Raw genomic sequence first — 17,836 nt, 5'->3', positions numbered from 1 at the left:
GATATCGAAATTATATTTAAAAAACTAACTCAAGTTCTATTTGTAAAAACATTTTATTAACTAAAATAACACTAAGATAAAGAACCTCAACTGAATACATAAAAAATGTATAATTATGTTTTGACTGCTGTGAGAGAAAAAGGTTTCCTTGAACTTTCTATTTAAAATATAGCCATGTTTAAATTCTCGATGTGTCAGAAAAATATAATAAAATACCGAACACAAAATACAAAAACAAAATAAATTACCAAAGTTGATATTTAAAATTAAGTGCGTTAGGATGAATGAATAAAATGGTTTTTAAACAATTTTAAGAACAATAGAATTGTAAGTTGCGTATTAGTTAATTATTTCAAGGTTAAAAAAATACTTTGCTATGAAATCAACCAATAGCAGTACCAAGTTTTCTCAAAAAATTAAAAAAATTATATCTTATAAAAAAGTTATTCTCACACAGTTAAACAAATCGTTTTATAATTTAAGGTCATTCTTATTTCTGAATTGTATATTTAAAAATCATTCCTAATTTACACATTCATAGATTTTCTTTGTTTGATAAAGAAAATGAAATAAAATAAAAAAAGAAGGAAAGAAAGAAATGTATAAATAAAGGAAATAAACAACGTAAAAACATTGTTTATTTCCTTTATTTATACATTTCTTATAATAGAATAATTTTTTTTCTATTAATAGAATAAGGAAATCTTATATTCATAGTTCAATGGAGTAGATGAGTTGATATGGAATTATCTTTTGATTATTTGCTAATTACTTTTTCTTTAACTATTTCTCTTTCTTTTTTAAAACGTTTTTTTATAACATTTACATAATATTATATAATATTTTTATAATATATAATACTTTTATAATATATAATATTTTTAATATAATACATAATATTTTTATTATATTCATTTGTTTATAATTTAATATTTAATTAATTTGCACTAATATTTGTTGTTAACCGTTTATAGAGTTGGTGCTTTGTCAAATTTTTAGATGAACTTTCATTCGACAACTTGTCCATGATGTTGGAAACTAAAAAATATCAGATTTTACTTTGCTTTAAGGATGTTCTTTTTAGGATGTTATTTACGTTCTTTTTCTTAACAGCAACGTACATCCTTCTAGTTCTGTTCACAATTTATTGCATGGGCTTTTATATCTAAATTCAGGCCAATGACTGTTTTTATTGCAATGCTTATAACTCTAGATACAAAACCATCTACCAATTCAGCTTAATGATAAATTATCCGCAAACTTGATAAGAAATGAATTATCAATATGACATTGAACCCCCTGAAGAAATTACAGTTCATGATGAATGCTAACTAACATCAAATACATAAACTTTCTGATCCAGATCTTATCTTAAAGCATTAAAAAAATGTAGGCAATTTATGATTCATTGGTAAAAACACTAAAAATTGACGTTAAGTTTTTTGTATTTAAGGTCATTTATTAATTTTGAAAAAATCCCAATGCTTCGTTTGATTCTTTTTTTTTTTTTTTTTTTTTTTGTAAAAATGGCTCAAGCCTTTTTATTCCTTTTTATATTAGTAAAAAAAAGTAAATTTACATCAGGTAAAGAAAAATTCATGGAAGCTTTTTTTTACATTCAAAATAGTTCCTGAAGAATCACCCACACAGGAACCACACTCTTCTAGAGTCATCCTCTTCTGGAATTATTTTGGTTAACAAATTAATAACATACTTGATGAATATAAATTTCGATTTGAAATTAAAATTTATAACGCTACTGGTTTTCAAATAAATCAGCTTCCCTCATCGCTCAGCTACAACTTGTAACTCAAATAAATTATCAAACTATTAAATTTGTTAAGTCTTAAATCTTAAAGATATTTTGTTAACTTTGTTTGTAGAATTCTAATGGAAGTTAAACTTAGCAATTATCTAAAGCACAAAAGCAGTGTTCCTTTTGATTTATTAAGATTGAGGATTACTTTTTTCCTTGTAATGTAATTTGCTTTTAAAACAGTTTTTCTTTTTTACACTTTCTACAATTATTTTATTTGTTTCTTCAAGAACTTTTAAAATTTTCATTCATTAACTTTTAATACTCGCAACTAGGGCATAGCAGAGAGGGGAGAGGGGTATTACTGGCGCCTTTTGCCATAGGCCTCATGATACATAGGGGCCTCTAAATCCTCAAAGCGTAAAAACTTTAGACATTATAATATAAGTCCTAACTTATGTATTAGTAATTTGATTCAGTATTATTCTAATGTTATTATTCTAACTATTCTAGTTATCATTATTTAAATAAAAACTAAGCCATTTGTTGTTAATTCTTTACATGTTATTTATGTTGAAAATCCCTTGTTTTAATTGCCGGAGAAAATTTGCACATACTTGTTATTTTTTAACAATTATTTTGATGTAATTTTATAATTTTATTTACATTTGTATTTGTAGTAATTGAGCGCGTTGTAAAGTGCCTATAAAAACACCTTTCCTTTGCCGATCAGTTTTGTGAAAGATACTCTAAACACATTTCAAAGGAATTATTTGAAGAACTAATCTTTCTAAAAAGGATATATTCCACAAACTTCAAATTAGCCTGCAAGCCTCACTGTTTCAGGAGATGCTTGTACTTGGATTCCTTTAAACCTTCCTAAACATTTACCTGTATCTATTGCTACAACTGAACGCTCTTTAAGTGTGTTGAAAAAGGGAAAGAATTTTTACCGCTCAATTATGTCACAGGAGCGTTTGATTGGGTTGGTAATGCTCAATATAAACTACGATCTTGCGCACAGATTTGATTTTTTTATCAATCTTTACCACATTTGCTGGAATAAATGTTAGAAAAGCATTTTTGTAGTTAAAATTGCCTGAACATTTGCAGCGATAAATACATGAGAAGTATTTCTATAATTAAATTTGATGTGAAATTATTGGAACCATTGTTTTTATTTTTTCTCATTAACGATATAACTAGACAGTTGTAGACACGTGATATACAAGAGGACTCAAAAGATTAAAGCAGCCTAGACTTCACTAAGTCTCCGTGAGAGATTGCTTGCAATACAGAACATTTTATAAAATAAAAAATCAGCGATAATCAGGCAGCTTGGTTAAAAATCAAATACCAACTGAACGTCATGTACCAACTGAACGTCATATACCAACCAAACGTAGTGTTCTTTAAAATATTAAAAATGGGATAGTCATGAAGTAAAAATAGTGGGATAAATGTTGTAGCATACAATAGCAAAAAAATTAACTGTTGCTTATACAATGCATTTTGGATTTACTTGAAAACCTTAGTTGCTTCTTGATGAAGGAGGACGTTTTTTTCTCAACAATCAAAAGAAGACGAAATGATTCAAATTGGACAGTTGGTCAAGAAAAGGTTACTCTTCCCTGCATTGAACAAGATTTGTTCAAGAAATTAATAAATCTTGTTAACTGTAGGTTCGCACTGTGTTTCATTGTTGCTTTACAACTATGAAACAAAGTGCGAACCTAAAACGTTTATATTTATGTATTTTTGACATACGTTTTGCCCCGGCCTGCGAAATGGTAAAACCGGCCCTGTGTTTGAGGGGAAAAATCACAATTTAAGGAAATTTCTTCCTAAAAACGCTTAAATAAAAAAATTCTGCTTAGATCATTCACTTATTTTTTGGTATCACTTTTCATGCGAAAGAAACAGAAAATTTTAGTGCATTACTTAGGACAGACGAATATCACATAACAAAGTGCAAAAAAACGCGGCATACTTTTATTAAAATCTTTAAGCCGTGTTTTTTGTGACTTTTATAAAAGTATGCCGTGTTACTTGCATTTTTTTAATAATGATTTTAAGCATTTTAACTGATTTCCAACTCAGTGCATCAAGAATAAAATTATCTGCAGATAAATCGAAATAAAAATAGTCATGTTATAAAAGTTGTTATTATAGCCAACTATAACTTTACGGCTATAGTTAACTTAGTAATTTATATGTCTTATTCTCTTTTGTATTGCTTAAATTTTTTCTATTTATGCTATGTATTAATGTCAGAACCAGGTAATTTGTAAAATATAAGTTACATCTGTTTAGTTTTTTAATACACACCTCTGTTTGACATTTCTGATATGGCTCTTCCTCAATTACAGCAAGTTGATCAGGTAATGAATATTATATGTATATATCTATCCAAATGCAATTAACTTCTTAAATTGAACATAAGCTCATAGAAACTATTCAAAATTAACTGGAAAATTAAAAATTGAATAATCTAAAAGTTTAATAAATAATAATTTAAGCTCAAGATTTTATATAGTATTATCAAACAGTTTAAACAGTTGATTCTATTTGATTGATTAGTAATTGATCAAACTATTATGTACAATGCTAAAAAAATCATGTATTTAAAACTCAAGAATTGTAGATACGGTTTATATTTTTTTATAATCCTATTTCTAGTCATTTGATTTCAAGAAGATTTAATTGTCCTTTATCAGATCATTTTTTCTTTTTATAGTGTTCTTAGGTATAAACAAGTTAATGTTGTCATTTGTCGTTAGTTATAACATTTGCAAAAATCTTAAGCCTAATTTCAAATATTGATCAAAAAAATGACAACCCATGAAATTAAAGTTTGGTTAGTTTAAATTGATATATTTATGCTCACATATTTTTGTTATAAACTTATAATTTATTATCTATATTTTTATACTATATTTTATAGATTGCGTATTTAGGACTTTTTAAAGTAAGATTGAACTATTCCAAGATTTTGTAAATTCATTGAGATAACCCCAAAAAACCTAATGAGACCTACATTTTAGTTTTTTTTATGTTTTAAGATAAAAGTTTATTTGTCATGCAGAGCATAGTATAATTGATCACAAAAACATATAAAATTGTATGCATATAAATATACATAGTTATTATATGCCTTAGAAAGTTTTCCTTTTCTATGTTGCATGTAAAATAGTAATTTTTGTAAATCTCTCTGTAGTATTTTTTTTTAAATAATTTAAGTTGAAGACATTTCTTACAACATACAATAAACTCGCAGAGACATGTTTCCTTGATTGCATACATGACTTCACAACTAGAACAACAAGTTCAGCTGAGGTAGCATAATTAACTTTATATTATTTTACATGATTAAAATTTTTAAATTATAGTTAAATAACTTTTTTTAAAAATACTCATTATTGTCATCAGCTTCTTCAACCAAGTTATCATCATTTTTTTAATATGCCAGCTAATATTAAGAAAAAGAACTCCACTACCATGAATAATTTTATTCAGTGATGATAACGATGAGAATTTTGGAAACAAAGGAATTGGATAAAAGTAGTATCTTTCATAGTTTGTACTTATAAGTTGTAAAGACTCTCTTTGTCAGTAGCAAAGTAATTAGTTTTAGTAAAGTTCATTACCATTAGAGTTTTCTTTTTTTTTTTTTTAAATTTATATAAACCAGGTTATTTACTTTTTTTAAATTTCTTAGAACACTTGTGCACTCAATTGTACAGAAAAGTTTTTAAAAATGGCTCAAAGAATTGGCATACGTTTTCAAGAAGTCCAGGAACTTAACATATCTGGTGGTGCAAAATGAGGATGGCATAAGATCTTTTAATTTAAACACAATAGCATCAGAAAGTTTTTATCTCATGATAAAACGTTGTAATCTTTCATAATGGTGGCTTACTTTAAAGACAAAATACTTAAACAAAATAATTGTAGACGGCAGTGTTTTATAATTGTACTAATAGATAGAACATTTTAAATATTTTTAATATAGTTCAACTTACACTTAGTTTCTGTATGATTCTAAAGTGTAGAATTAATCAGAAGTTTATTACTCAAATCATTTGTATGTTTAAAATTAAAGCTTTTTGAAAAATAGTTTGGAATTTATTACAATCATACAAATATAAATCTTATTCTTGTTGGTATTTTATAAAAATTAGGTAAATTTCTAATGTTTTGAAATCTGAATGAAGTTCTAATGAAATTTTGTTTTTTGTTTTTTTTTTTTAGTAAAAGTTTTGTTTCTTTTTGATAAATAATATGATTAGGAGGTTTGAAATCTAAATAATAAATTTTCATTAAACCTTTGAACATTCTTTTTTTTTTTCAAGAGTGTATTAAAGTCTGCTTAGAGAAAATCTACCAATGATTATTTATTTGTTGGTCTGAAATGATAGTTCTTTGAAAGAGAACATGTTTTGTTAAGATTCAATAAAATATGGCTGAGTACAAGCAAGTAAAGATAGGTAAACTCAAGTTAAAAGGTTTTGGTAGCAAAAAGAAAAGAAATCCCAAACGAAAAAGTGCTGGTGGTGAAAATTCTGGAAACAGCACATCAACAGAAGTCCTTGAAGATGATGATGCTCACCTTCATGGTGGTTGGTGGCCAATTACAAGCTTTGAAAAGCTTACTGGGGGAACTGTTGCTATACAGTGTCATACAAGCGCTTATTTATTTGCAGTTGACAATGGTACACTAAGGTTGGGATCACAGCATGGTGATACAGATGATGGTCCTGGACAAGAGGAGATGTTTACAATGATACGTTTGTCAGATAATAAAGTGGGGTTTAAATCTGGGTATGGTGAGTTATGGTTGTGTATTTAATATTTTAAGGTTCTCAAGGTTGTTCTTGCAGTTGCTAGTTTTGAATTGCTGCTTTTGCTAATAACTTAAAGCATTTGCTAATGTTTAGTTCTCGAGAAATTTTCTGTGAAAAAATGAAGTTGTACATTTATGATAAAAATAGTAATAGGATTCAGAATGTTTAGAAAAACTACAAAGCACCTTTTTCTTTAATTTTTGTTAAAGAAATGCAAAATATTATTGGTTAACTAAAATTGATCTCTAATATATTTACAGCATTTCTAGGCTTTTATTTCTGCTTGTTAAATTTTTGACAAGTTCAACAAGAAACAATCATATCTTGTTGATATTGGTTTGTATATGCTATGAATTAGTTTAAAAAAACAATGTTTTTTGTACAGCACAAGGTACACAGGAGTCTGAAATCCCTTCTCTTTCCATTATATTTGTAAAAATAAGTCTTTTTAAGATATTCAATTAAATAAATGACATTTTCTTTTTTTAAAACACAGGCAAATATATTTCGGTAAATGCCCGTGGTGATGTTTTAGCACGTTCAGATGCTGTTGGTCCTCAAGAACAGATAGAAGTAGTAATTGAAAATGGTAAAGTTGCATTGCAAGGTCACAATGGCTATTTTCTCACATTTACAGATGATGGAGAGATTAAATCATTGAGTAAAGTTGCAAAAGAAAAGGAAATTGTTCAACTACGAACTAATGCTTCACGAAAGTAAGAAAAAAATTTTTTTTTTCATTATTTTTTCCATTTTTTTAAGAATTTTTCTAAAATAAAGCCTGTTTATCAAATTTTATATTGAGGAGAGCAGAATGATACATAAAGTAATGAATATTAGTGGTTTTACTTTCTCTCCTTTGAAAAGACTTGAAAACACTTGAAGCAGTTTTTTTTTGTCGAGTTTTGGATGTTTATTTGTTGTGTTGGATTGATCTTGTCATATTATAGATTGTGATTTTCCTTATTATTGGTTCTCTCCTGTATAGAAGTAATTTTTTTAGCAAGAAGAAGAAATTGACGGAAGATGAAATTGGTGATGTAAGAAAATGTGAAATCAGCTATGTGAAACAGTTTCAAAGCTTTGGAGATCATAAAGTAAAATTGCACCAAGGTCCCAAATCTAGTCTTGAAAAAGCCAGAGTTGTTGGAAAATTGCATGAAGCTATGCTTGATCGAAGAGAAAAAATGAAATCTGATCGCTATTGTAAATAAACTGGTTATAAACTGGTAGATTTTTTCACTCCATTTTAAATTGTGCTTATATTTATGATTTTAATTATTAAATATCACTGATATTAGCTATTATTTAATAATTATTAAGAATAAAACTAAATTTAAGATGACTATCCTTTTAATGATCTTTTGCTTTGATTAACTATATAAGTGTCTCTTTAATAGATTAGATTTCAAGCATGGGAAATAAGATTATCAAGACAAAGTAATTTATATATATTTATAAAACCATCTAACTTAGTTGAACTGAATAAATACAGAAACTGAAAAATGGGACAAAATAAAATTAAATCGTTTTGTGTTTAAGTATTGCACAAAAATATCTATCTTTGTATGTGTAAATTATACAATATGTATAAATAAACGGAAGAAAAGAAAAATAAAAAATACCTGTTTTTTTAGTGATAAAAATATCGTCTGAAAAAGAACAAGTACAAAAACGTGTGTAAATTTTATAAAGAAAATTTTTCTGGTGGAAAAATCACATACGTGCAAACATTTTCTAACAGAAAAAAATACCAAAAAGCACTATTTTATCAATCGTTATAGAGCCGGATTTAGCGCATCAAAACAAATTCCAGAAGAAAGAAAAGACACTAGTATGATGATTATCACACTCTACAGTTTACTCCAGTGATCTTAATATGCACCTTCAAAATTAAAATTCAAAATAAAAGGCGAAATTTGAAAACAAAGTTTTGGTATGAGTTCCAATTATTCCAAGAGATGTGACTTAGAACCTTAATCAAGCCATCTGGTTATTCGATCAGTAAAACTACGTGTATAAAAGACTGTATCACGTTACGATTGTTGCCGTTTGTTCGCCAACATTATTCAGATAACAATTACATATTTACCGAAGATACATAAAATCTATATACCTCTGTGACCTCTATAGTAACTCTACCTCTATAGTATCAGGATGTAATGGACCTACCAATAAGTTCATAACATACTTCATCCAACCACTGGCTGAATCCCTCCCATCCTATTTCAAAGACACCACTCACTTCCTCAACTTGTTAAAATCGCAAAGGATCTCCTTTAGAAAGTGCATATTTGTAGCAGCCGACTTCACTTTTTTAAACATGAATATTCCACATAGAGAAGGAATAGATGCGATTAAGTATTATACGGAACAGATTCCATTATCTGCAAGAATGCAACACTGTCCATTACCTGCTTTTATTGACATGTATTAGAAACTATCCTGACTCATAGCACGTTCCAATTCTCCAGCGAGTTCTTTCACCAAACAACAGGAACATCAAAGGGCACACCATTAGCACCACCCTACGTCAATCTGTTTATGGGACGCTTACATGCTAAGATTACAGAACATTTTTCTAAATCCATATTATTTTACAAGAGATTCATTGAAGATATCTTTTTAACATTTTATATACCAATGGAAGAATTGAATAAAGTGTTCTTTTTTTATAAACAATATGCACTCAACTATTAAGTTTTCTTAATCAGTTCTTCAATCGATTTTGTGGATATCAAAATATACAAGGATAAAAATGCCAAAGTCGATACCAAATTTCATAGGAAGCTGACAGATACTATGAGTCTTATACATTACGACTCAAACCACTCGAGTCATTTAAAAAGTAGCATAATCTATAGCAAAGCCTTAAAATATAAAAAAAACCATATCGGATAAAGAGAACTTAATTAAAAAGTTAAAGGATTTTATATTTATATTTTTTTTCATTAAAACTAATAAAAGAACATAAAATTATCGATTTGTTTTATTAAAGTCATCAATCAAAATTATTCTGACACATTGTTCTCTTAATATCTGTAGTTGCGATAGGTGCTTCCAAACTTATGGACGGGAGTGTGTATATAGATATATGTATATTGTACCATCATCTATAAAATGCTGAGATCACCAATATAGAGAACTAAAGTTCAATTACTCGCCAAAAAAAAGGATTCATCATTATAAAATGCGGATCGCGGCACTAACCTCACATCGAATCTCACATCGAACCTCCATCCTAGGATCCTAGAATTTTAGTGCTCAGAGGTAACTCACTTCGTGCCATTTTCAAATATGATTAAAAAGGTCTTTTCTTGGATACAACAAGATATTATTAACAAAACAAGAACACCTAAGAGAGACAGGATGTTACAGATGATCATAGTACACACTAGTATAGGTAATCCGTAAATCGCATTATAATGAAGCATTGGTGTAGGCTATGGGAATTAGTGCTATAGTCTATTTTAAACACCATGGTGACACAATCATGACCCTGACAAAAAAGGTCAACTTAACTACTATACTAGTGATTGGATCAAAGCACCATTGTTTCTCTTTCTCCCTATCTTGTAATCTAGTAGTTGATATTCTTGTAACCTAGTAACCTAGTAACTATCTTGTAACCTATCAGTTGATATTGCCATAAAAATTTTGTGCTTATGATTTTGTAAGTGCAGTCCAGTTCTTTAACAGTATAATAATAAAGGAATTTTTTTATTAAGAAAGTTTGTATATATATTACATGTTAATTTCGAAATTCTTAAATCCACGTAACATAGTGGAAAAGTTCAAATATATAGGGCGCGATAAAGGTTGGAAGTAAGTCGTGCATCTGTCTCTAAATATTTTTACCTGCGGCATTTACTGTTCGGTCTTAGCCAATGCATACAAATACAAAAATGCGTCTCCAAAATAAAAATTCAAAAGAAAGGTGAAATTTGAAAACAAAGGAAAATCATTCTCCAAATTGTCCAAAAACTCGGGCAGTTGAAGATTTCTGGACTTATTTGAGAGGTCAACTCTACGATGGAAATTAGGAAGATAAAAAATTTGAGAAATAATGAGAAAACAGGAATTTTTTTTTATCGAAAGAATTTAGCATCAATTTTTTTCTTTTTTATTGATTCAATTGGATTTGTCTCAGCTCCCCTCCCAGTCTCCAAAATAGAAACAAAAACTTCAACTAAAATTGTGGATAATGATAAATGCTACGTATAAAACACTAATATATTCATAAAGCTTGAAGATAACAAGAAATACGCAACAATTACCATCCAAATTAGTAAAAATACAAAAAGCTTAATTGACTAAACTGAGGCAGATAGAATTCACTTTAATGTTGAACTGCCGCTTGCCTTTTTTGCCCAGTGGATGATTCCGCTTCCGTTTTATTATACACACCACACAGTCTTCTTGTAGTGGATATTTTTTGGTATTTCTTTTGGGGAAACACCCGACAACACGCTAACCTTCTTTCTTTCACGCTTTTAAGGAATACTCATCATTTATTATCCATGTCTAGATTCTTAAGAAACGAAGCTTACTCATTTCGCTGCAATAAATGGGTAAAAATGCGGAGGCGTTTAGCTTTGTTGTTGTCAGATTGTTTGTGAGAACCCATCCAGCCACTTTCCATAACTTTCCGAGCTTCTTGAAAAGTTAAAATGCAATGGTCATCCTCTTCTTTCTACGCGTGCAATGTTTGTGCTGCCCGTTCTGAACCTCTTGAACCATCTTTCAATTTGGCTTTTGTTGATTGTTCCCTTAATGCGCGCGTAAGGTTCGGCTAAAGGCGTAAAAAATAATTTTAACTAAAATTTAAGAATTTCCTAGCCAATACACAACATCTTGGTAAACTACTCTACTTGATATTTTCATGTTTCTGGCATGAATTACCATCATTTATTTCGGCTGCTACTATTGGTATTGTTATACCATCTACATAAACACAGCTTTAGCAATATTAATGGTAGCAGCTGAAATCAGAGAAAAAAAAATTTTTTAAGATAGTATTTAACTTTTTCCACTAAAAATTGTGCAAGAAGGGAAGAAATGAGTCCAAGAGCTAAGTTTTTGATCATTTAATATTGTTTATCGCTGAGGTCAGTATTCAGTTTTAAATCAAGAGCTTGCTTTACACTCATATTTAAAGGAAAGGTTTAATCCAAAGTGTCTTTAACTTTTTTGAGTTTTCTGTAAAAATTTGACTTTTTTTTAAAAATCTATTTTTTGCAGAGATTAAAAATTGAGCAATGGCGTTTAACACCTCTTTTATTTTTTTTATTTTTTATTCTTTTAGTTCTTTTATTTTTTGTCTTTTGCTTCACTCTCCAAGTACCACCCATTGTTTATGGGGTTTTCCAGAACCAAAGTGGCTTCTTTTATTGGTCATAAGATTTTCTTGAAGCCATTGATATTCTTTTTCTATAAATGAACCATAATTTCTACCACATTGTTTAAGTTTTTTCTTCACTTTTGAAATAAATCTATCTAAAGTAGTCTTAATTAATGTTCTCTTTGCTAATTTCTTCAGTTTTATTTGATTTCGTTAAATAAATCCTTCCATAATCCTAATTTATCCGCTCCTAATTCACGTACATTCGGGATAAGATCTAATCTTTCTGCTGTTATTGTTTTAAAGATTCGCCAAGTTGATAAAATCATTAATATATATCAGAAAAAATTTTGAGTACATTTTATAATTTTCACTTTACACTGTTTAACATTTTATGTTATTGTTTCTTTGACAATTATCACATTAAGTTTCCTATAATGTTTAAGTAAATAATGTTCCTTGTACATCACAGGAAATAATGAAGTTGTTAAGTAAAGGTATTTCAAATATGTAGTATTTATCGAATTATAAAATATTATTCAAAATTAACAATAAACATTTTAACAAACTTTTAAGAAGCACATGATGACAAAAATATGTTACTTGAAACTATATTTGATACACTAAAACAAGTTATACAAGTAAAAAACTCAAATTCAAGAAATAAAAATGTCAATGAGTCCATAAAACCTTGCTTTCCGCCATTTTCATTTGTTTTGATTTAATAAGCTGATGCTAAAAAAATGGCGGAAAACAAGGTTTTTATGGATTCACTGACATTTGTATTTCTTTAATAACTCCCTATACCGCAGGTGACCGCAGCAATCCCTTTATATTCTAAAAGTAAAAGTATTAACTGAAAAAAATATATATCTCCTTGGAACTCAGCGGAACATTCTTTTAGCTGATATTGAAAACAAAAAAGTATGGATATATTCTATATTATTTTAGAAAATTCTTCTAATTTGAACAAAAAATCAGATTGATATCTTAAAAGTAAAAATAGACTTTTATTTAGATTAAAAAGTCTCCATTTTTACTAAATAAAAATCTCTCATTTTTCAAATTTCTTTGAAAATAATATTAAAATTTTTAACTTCTTTTAACCATAAAATTTAAAATAAGTTTTATGAAAAAACTATTTTTACTTTTTAAATAAATAATCATTGTAATTTATTACTACTATTTAAAAAAGGGCACTATATTTACAAAAAAGTTGTGAGGGGTTTATTGCCATTTTTTGTTGTTTTGAGTCACTGTGCGCCGCTTTCCAATCTTCTTCAAAGTGGTGCAGTGTAACATGGCCATTATGAGTATAATGATAGAGAAAATTAGAGCTCTGCGTTACGACCGTCCGATTCCGGCTCGTACCGACTTTTTTGTCGGAAGTTCGATACCTACTCGTAACAAACTTGGAAATTCTGACTTCCATTCCGAGTCAAGTCGTAACATTTGAATTTCCCGCGTTATGAATCATAATCTGTCGTAATTTTGCGTAATCTACCTTGGTTCAAGGTTTCAACTAAAATTTTTGCGTGATGATGAAATTTATGAGTTGATGTTGAATCTTGGATATCCTAATCTAGTTTTAGTAAATTGAATAAATGAATTATATTATGACTTAAACTGCAATAAATCATTTTTAAGCTTTGACTAAAAGCTTTGTCTTGTTTTATTACGAACTATTACGTTAGATTACGGTTCATACCGACTTAATTCCGACTTTGTCGTAACATTAGGTTAGATTACGGTTCGACTTCGACATTAGGTCGTAACATTAGGTATGATTACGTTCCGAACCAACAAAGTCGGAATTTTTTAGGCTAACACAGAGCTCTAGAGAAAATGACTAAAACACGCAAAACCTAAAAATATATATAGAATCAGAGTATATATATCTATATATGTACTCTGATCCTAAAATCTTTGTTTATGAAAGAAATTTAGGGATCACGGCGGAGAGATTTAAGAATCAACTTAAATTTACGATATTCAGAAATTGAGCAAAGTGATGGTCTCCATTTTCTGTTTTCAAGTCGGTTAATCGATTACAGTAAACTAAAAACTAAATTAAAGCTCTTTTTACACACAAAATAATGTTTTAATAATATTGATTCAAAGATGCATATTAAAGCGACAAAAATAATTGTAAAATTAGCCAAACGTCTTTATGATAAATAGCTGTTTAAAAAAATGTTTTTTGTCAATATTCTATTAATATCGCTGCAAAACAAGTTGAGCGTCTTTCTTTTATTCAGCGCTAATTTAAAACGTTATTGTGCGTAAATAGAGCTTTAATGTGGTTTTTAGTTTATTGGAATTGATTGTTAAATAACCGACTTACGAATAGGAGACGGAGGCCATAATTTTACTTCATTTTTGAAAATCAGAATTTTAAGGGGGTTCATAAATAGCCAGGGTGAAACCCCTAAATATTCGCCGATTTAACTGTTTTTTTACAAACTTTTCTTTTATAAATGAAGACTTTAAAAATAGGGGAGCTACCAAAAAGTAAAAATCTCCTTCTAGATAACTCTATTGTATAAATATATTGTATAAATATATATTTATGTACATATTTTAATGTTTGTGTCCAATAAAATCATGGTAGCTGTCACGTTTTTGTTCAATCTGTTCTGCAAAATATATACCTATGATCTCAAGAGAACTTCTTAAATTGTCCTAAATTTATTTATACTTCATTCAAACATTTTTGCCTCACCCACTGCTACTGAACCGGTAGTGTGCGTCGAAATCCAGTAAAGCTTTCTGTTTGATAAATTCCCCAATATTGAGGTTGGTATTGCATTAAGTTGGTTTTTATAAAATTTGTTTTAAACTGTTTTCCTTTTTTTCACTGTTGACTATTTAAGTTTTTTTTTTTTTTCAACTAAGTAGATTGCTTAAATATAGTTTTCTGATAGTTTATTAATTTTGGCATCCCTCCTAATTCTTATAACTAAAATGATGTTTGAAGGCAATACATGATATATCTACATTTAGGCAAATCTAATGGGTAGCTGAACTTCAGTTTTAAAGCATTCTTTCTATACATCCTAGTTTTTAAGCTTTTTTAAAAAAAATATACATTTTGATGAACACTATGATAAATCTTGAAACATGATAAACAGTAAAGCATTTTTATTTACCAATGTATACAATTTTAGACAATTTTTAAATTTCTAAAAAGGACATTAAGTTGGCTCACTCTTTAAGTGAGTTGACACACATTTTAAAAGTATTTTTTGAAAATCTCCCTATTGTTGATAATCTTTATTCACGATCTAATTGGTTAATTTATAGATGGAGCCATTGAGAATTTGTGTCACAGGTGCAGCAGGGCAAATTGCATATTCATTGCTCTATTCTATTGCAAATGGCGATGTTTTTGGAGCAAATCAGGTATGACAACTGTAAGCTTGACATAATGTTGCCAGGACCTTTTATTGTTCCAATTTTGCTTATATGAAGGTTCTGTAAGTTGTATTTAGCAAAAAACAACTTATTCAAAATACCCATAATAAATTTAAGATAAATCTGTAAAAACAAAGCAAAAAAGTTAAATTATCAACAAAAAAAGGTTAAATGATCAAACAACTCCATAAAACTTTTATTCAAAAGTGCAATGAAATTTATCAAGTTATAAATTATAAAAAATATTTAAATGAGAAACGATTTTAGGTATAATCTTTTTTTTTCACTGATTTTTAAAATATTGAGCTTTAATATTTTTAAAAACTTTTCAATTTTAAGTTTTTTAATTGCATAATGAGTTGAATTATAAAAAAATCTTATTTGTTGTGATCATCTTTACTTATTTTTAATTAAGTATTCACAAAATTTCATATGCATTTTCAAAAAGTAAAAAGGATTTTGTGGTAGCCGTGGTCTTTAAAAAAATTGTCAGAGGATATGTCTATTTAACTTCAATGTTCAGTTAGAAATTTTTTTTTTTTTCTTTAGCCAATAACATTACTTCTTTTGGATATTCCACCTATGATGCAAGTTGTAGAGGGAGTGGTATTAGAGTTGCAAGATTGTTCTCTACCTCTTTTGCATGGTAAAAAAATTTTTGACACTTAAACTGACAAATAACATTAAAATGAAAAACTTTTAAAATGCACTAAAGTTTTGTATGTTTAAAAAAGCAAGTTTTATAATGACTTGATTTGAATTCACAGTGCAAAAAAGAGATTAATTAAGAAGAGATTATCATTTTATAAGTAAGCATTTAGTTATTTATTTTTTAGTCATAAAATGTCTTAATGACAACTGAACAGCACTATTATTCAATATTCAACAATCTTTTTTTTTTTAGACGCCATTGCCACATCAGATCCAAATGTAGCCTTTGAAAATATTGATGTTGCTCTTCTGGTTGGAGCAATGCCTCGAAAAGAAGGTATGGAAAGAAATGATCTGCTGAAGGCAAATGCAAAGATTTTTGAGGTTCAAGGAAAAGCGCTGGATGCTCATGCAAAGAAATCTGTCAAGGTTCATATGTTTTGTATTTTTGTTATAAAATGTAACATTTTCTATTCTCTTACATTTTTAATGTACTTACTTTTTTTTTTTTTACATATTACAATATAAATTTCTGATAACATATAAACCAAATTTTATAAGGTTCTTGTTGTTGGTAATCCCGCAAATACTAATTGCCTGATTGCTCAAAGATGTGCTCCATCAATTCCTAAAGAAAATTTCTCTTGCTTGACTCGACTTGATCAGAACAGAGCAGTTTCTCAGGTATGATTGATTTGTATTATTTGTATATATATATTTAAGCAATACAAAGTTTATGTATATGCTTTTAAAAGTGGAGTTATTACTATATACTATGCATGTAATTACACTTGTAGGTGGCAATTAAATTGGGTGTCAAGACAAATGTTGTTAAGAATGTCATCATTTGGGGTAACCACTCATCAACGCAATACCCAGATGTTCATCATGCTTCTGTTGAAATTAATGGTCATGTAACTCCTGTAAAAGATGCTGTTAAAGATGACCATTGGCTTGAAGGAGATTTTTTAAAAGTATGTTGTCTGGTTGTTTTGAGATACCATAATACAATAATATAATATATACAATAGTATAGAGTAATTACAGAAAATTAAAAAAAAAAAAAATTAAAAAAAAATAGTTATAACATTGCTCTAGAATAAAAAATTAAGATAAATATTTTTTAAAGTTGTTCCAGCACTGAATATTTTTAAAATATATGAGGCAGATCATTTTGGTGGTGTAGTGCACATATGTGTTAATCATAAAAAGTATGTTTTTAAGAAAATCAAAGTTTAAATTTAAACCAAATATCAAATCAAACTTTTTTGTACTTTATAACAAACTTTTTTTTTTTTCTTTTTTTTTTTATTATTATTATCAGTTAAGATTATAATAGAATTGTTAGCATAGCTTATTTAGTTCATTTATTTTATACCTTTCAATGCAGTTTTCTAACTTGTATTTTGTTGAAAATCATACTTAACATATTTGTGATTTCCAGGTTGTGCAAACTCGTGGAGCTGCCATTATTAAAGCTCGCAAACTGTCTAGTGCAATGTCTGCTGCCAAGGCAATATGTGATCACATGAGGAGTTGGTGGTTTGGAACAGCTGCTGATGAATACTGCAGCATGGGTGTTGTTTCAGATGGTTCTTATGGCATTCCAGAAGGAATTATTTATTCTTTCCCTCTGACTATTGACAGCAGCCATAACTACAAAATTGTCCAGGGTTTGCACATAAATGAGTTTTCTCGTGAAAAGATGGATGCCTCTGCAAAAGAGCTCTGTCAAGAGCGTGATGATGCATTTTCATTCATTCAAGTTCAATGACTTGTCAGCAAACTTTAGTATCTGTAATATCCTCAAATATATAAATAAAGACGTTA

The 17,836-nt window shown here is 28.4% G+C and overlaps 3 protein-coding genes and 1 pseudogene across 5 annotated transcripts; all 4 read left to right on the top strand.

Annotated features, from left to right (window-relative positions):
• The first annotated feature begins 2,827 nt into the window (after positions 1-2,827).
• Positions 2,828-5,908, top strand: LOC149889416 (mitochondrial import inner membrane translocase subunit Tim9-like). The gene is made up of 3 exons (XM_090084500.1): positions 2,828-4,137; positions 4,997-5,092; positions 5,475-5,908. Exons 1-3 carry the CDS (start codon positions 4,105-4,107, stop codon positions 5,580-5,582), a joined length of 237 nt encoding a protein of 78 aa, XP_089940626.1. The 5' UTR covers positions 2,828-4,104; the 3' UTR covers positions 5,583-5,908.
• A 192-nt stretch (positions 5,909-6,100) lies between these two features.
• LOC149889414 (protein FRG1-like) lies at positions 6,101-10,311 on the top strand. 3 transcript variants are annotated; one of them, XR_016451607.1, is made up of 5 exons: positions 6,101-6,582; positions 7,097-7,316; positions 7,604-7,829; positions 8,001-8,040; positions 8,238-10,311. XR_016451607.1 is itself a non-coding variant. In XM_090084498.1 (4 exons), the coding sequence occupies exons 1-3, from the start codon at positions 6,216-6,218 to the stop codon at positions 7,812-7,814; spliced, it is 798 nt and encodes a 265-aa protein (XP_089940624.1). In that variant the 5' UTR covers positions 6,101-6,215; the 3' UTR covers positions 7,815-7,829; positions 8,238-8,388. The 3 variants fall into 3 exon arrangements, 2 of the variants coding, with proteins under 2 accessions (XP_089940624.1, XP_089940623.1); XM_090084498.1 differs by lacking the exon at positions 8,001-8,040 and having other exon boundaries at positions 8,238-8,388; XM_090084497.1 differs by lacking the exons at positions 8,001-8,040; positions 8,238-10,311 and having other exon boundaries at positions 7,604-7,900.
• LOC149889415 (uncharacterized) lies at positions 8,687-9,300 on the top strand (annotated as a pseudogene).
• Positions 10,312-14,550: 4,239 nt separating the features above from the next.
• On the top strand, positions 14,551-17,836 carry LOC145182515 (malate dehydrogenase, cytoplasmic-like). The gene is made up of 7 exons (XM_080057670.2): positions 14,551-14,737; positions 15,245-15,343; positions 15,905-16,001; positions 16,260-16,435; positions 16,568-16,690; positions 16,804-16,980; positions 17,451-17,836. Exons 2-7 carry the CDS (start codon positions 15,245-15,247, stop codon positions 17,778-17,780), a joined length of 1,002 nt encoding a protein of 333 aa, XP_079913796.2. The 5' UTR covers positions 14,551-14,737; the 3' UTR covers positions 17,781-17,836.

This window comes from Hydra viridissima, unplaced genomic scaffold (genome assembly GCF_058129835.1).
Source record: "Hydra viridissima isolate aposymbiotic clone 2 unplaced genomic scaffold, HvirCarnegie_v1 scaffold_4, whole genome shotgun sequence".
Classification (NCBI taxonomy): Eukaryota; Metazoa; Cnidaria; class Hydrozoa; order Anthoathecata; family Hydridae; genus Hydra; species Hydra viridissima.
Note: the sequence above shows the minus strand (reverse complement) of the source record. Positions and strands in the feature narration are given on the sequence as shown.

Excerpts from the sequence above, each read along its gene's own strand:
- LOC149889416 (XM_090084500.1), top strand. The coding sequence starts at position 4,105 with ATGGCTCTTCCTCAATTACAGCAAGTTGATCAG. Across the intron at positions 4,138-4,996 it reads AATTACAGCAAGTTGATCAG|TTGAAGACATTTCTTACAAC; the intron begins GTAATGAATATT and ends AAATAATTTAAG. Across the intron at positions 5,093-5,474 it reads GAACAACAAGTTCAGCTGAG|AACACTTGTGCACTCAATTG; the intron begins GTAGCATAATTA and ends TAAATTTCTTAG.
- LOC145182515 (XM_080057670.2), top strand. The coding sequence starts at position 15,245 with ATGGAGCCATTGAGAATTTGTGTCACAGGTGCAGCAGGGCAAATTGCA. Across the intron at positions 16,436-16,567 it reads ATGCAAAGAAATCTGTCAAG|GTTCTTGTTGTTGGTAATCC; the intron begins GTTCATATGTTT and ends AAATTTTATAAG. Across the intron at positions 16,691-16,803 it reads AGAACAGAGCAGTTTCTCAG|GTGGCAATTAAATTGGGTGT; the intron begins GTATGATTGATT and ends TTACACTTGTAG.
- LOC149889414 (XM_090084498.1), top strand. The coding sequence starts at position 6,216 with ATGGCTGAGTACAAGCAAGTAAAGATAGGTAAACTCAAGTTAAAAGGT. Across the intron at positions 6,583-7,096 it reads GGGGTTTAAATCTGGGTATG|GCAAATATATTTCGGTAAAT; the intron begins GTGAGTTATGGT and ends TTTAAAACACAG. Across the intron at positions 7,317-7,603 it reads CGAACTAATGCTTCACGAAA|CAAGAAGAAGAAATTGACGG; the intron begins GTAAGAAAAAAA and ends TAATTTTTTTAG.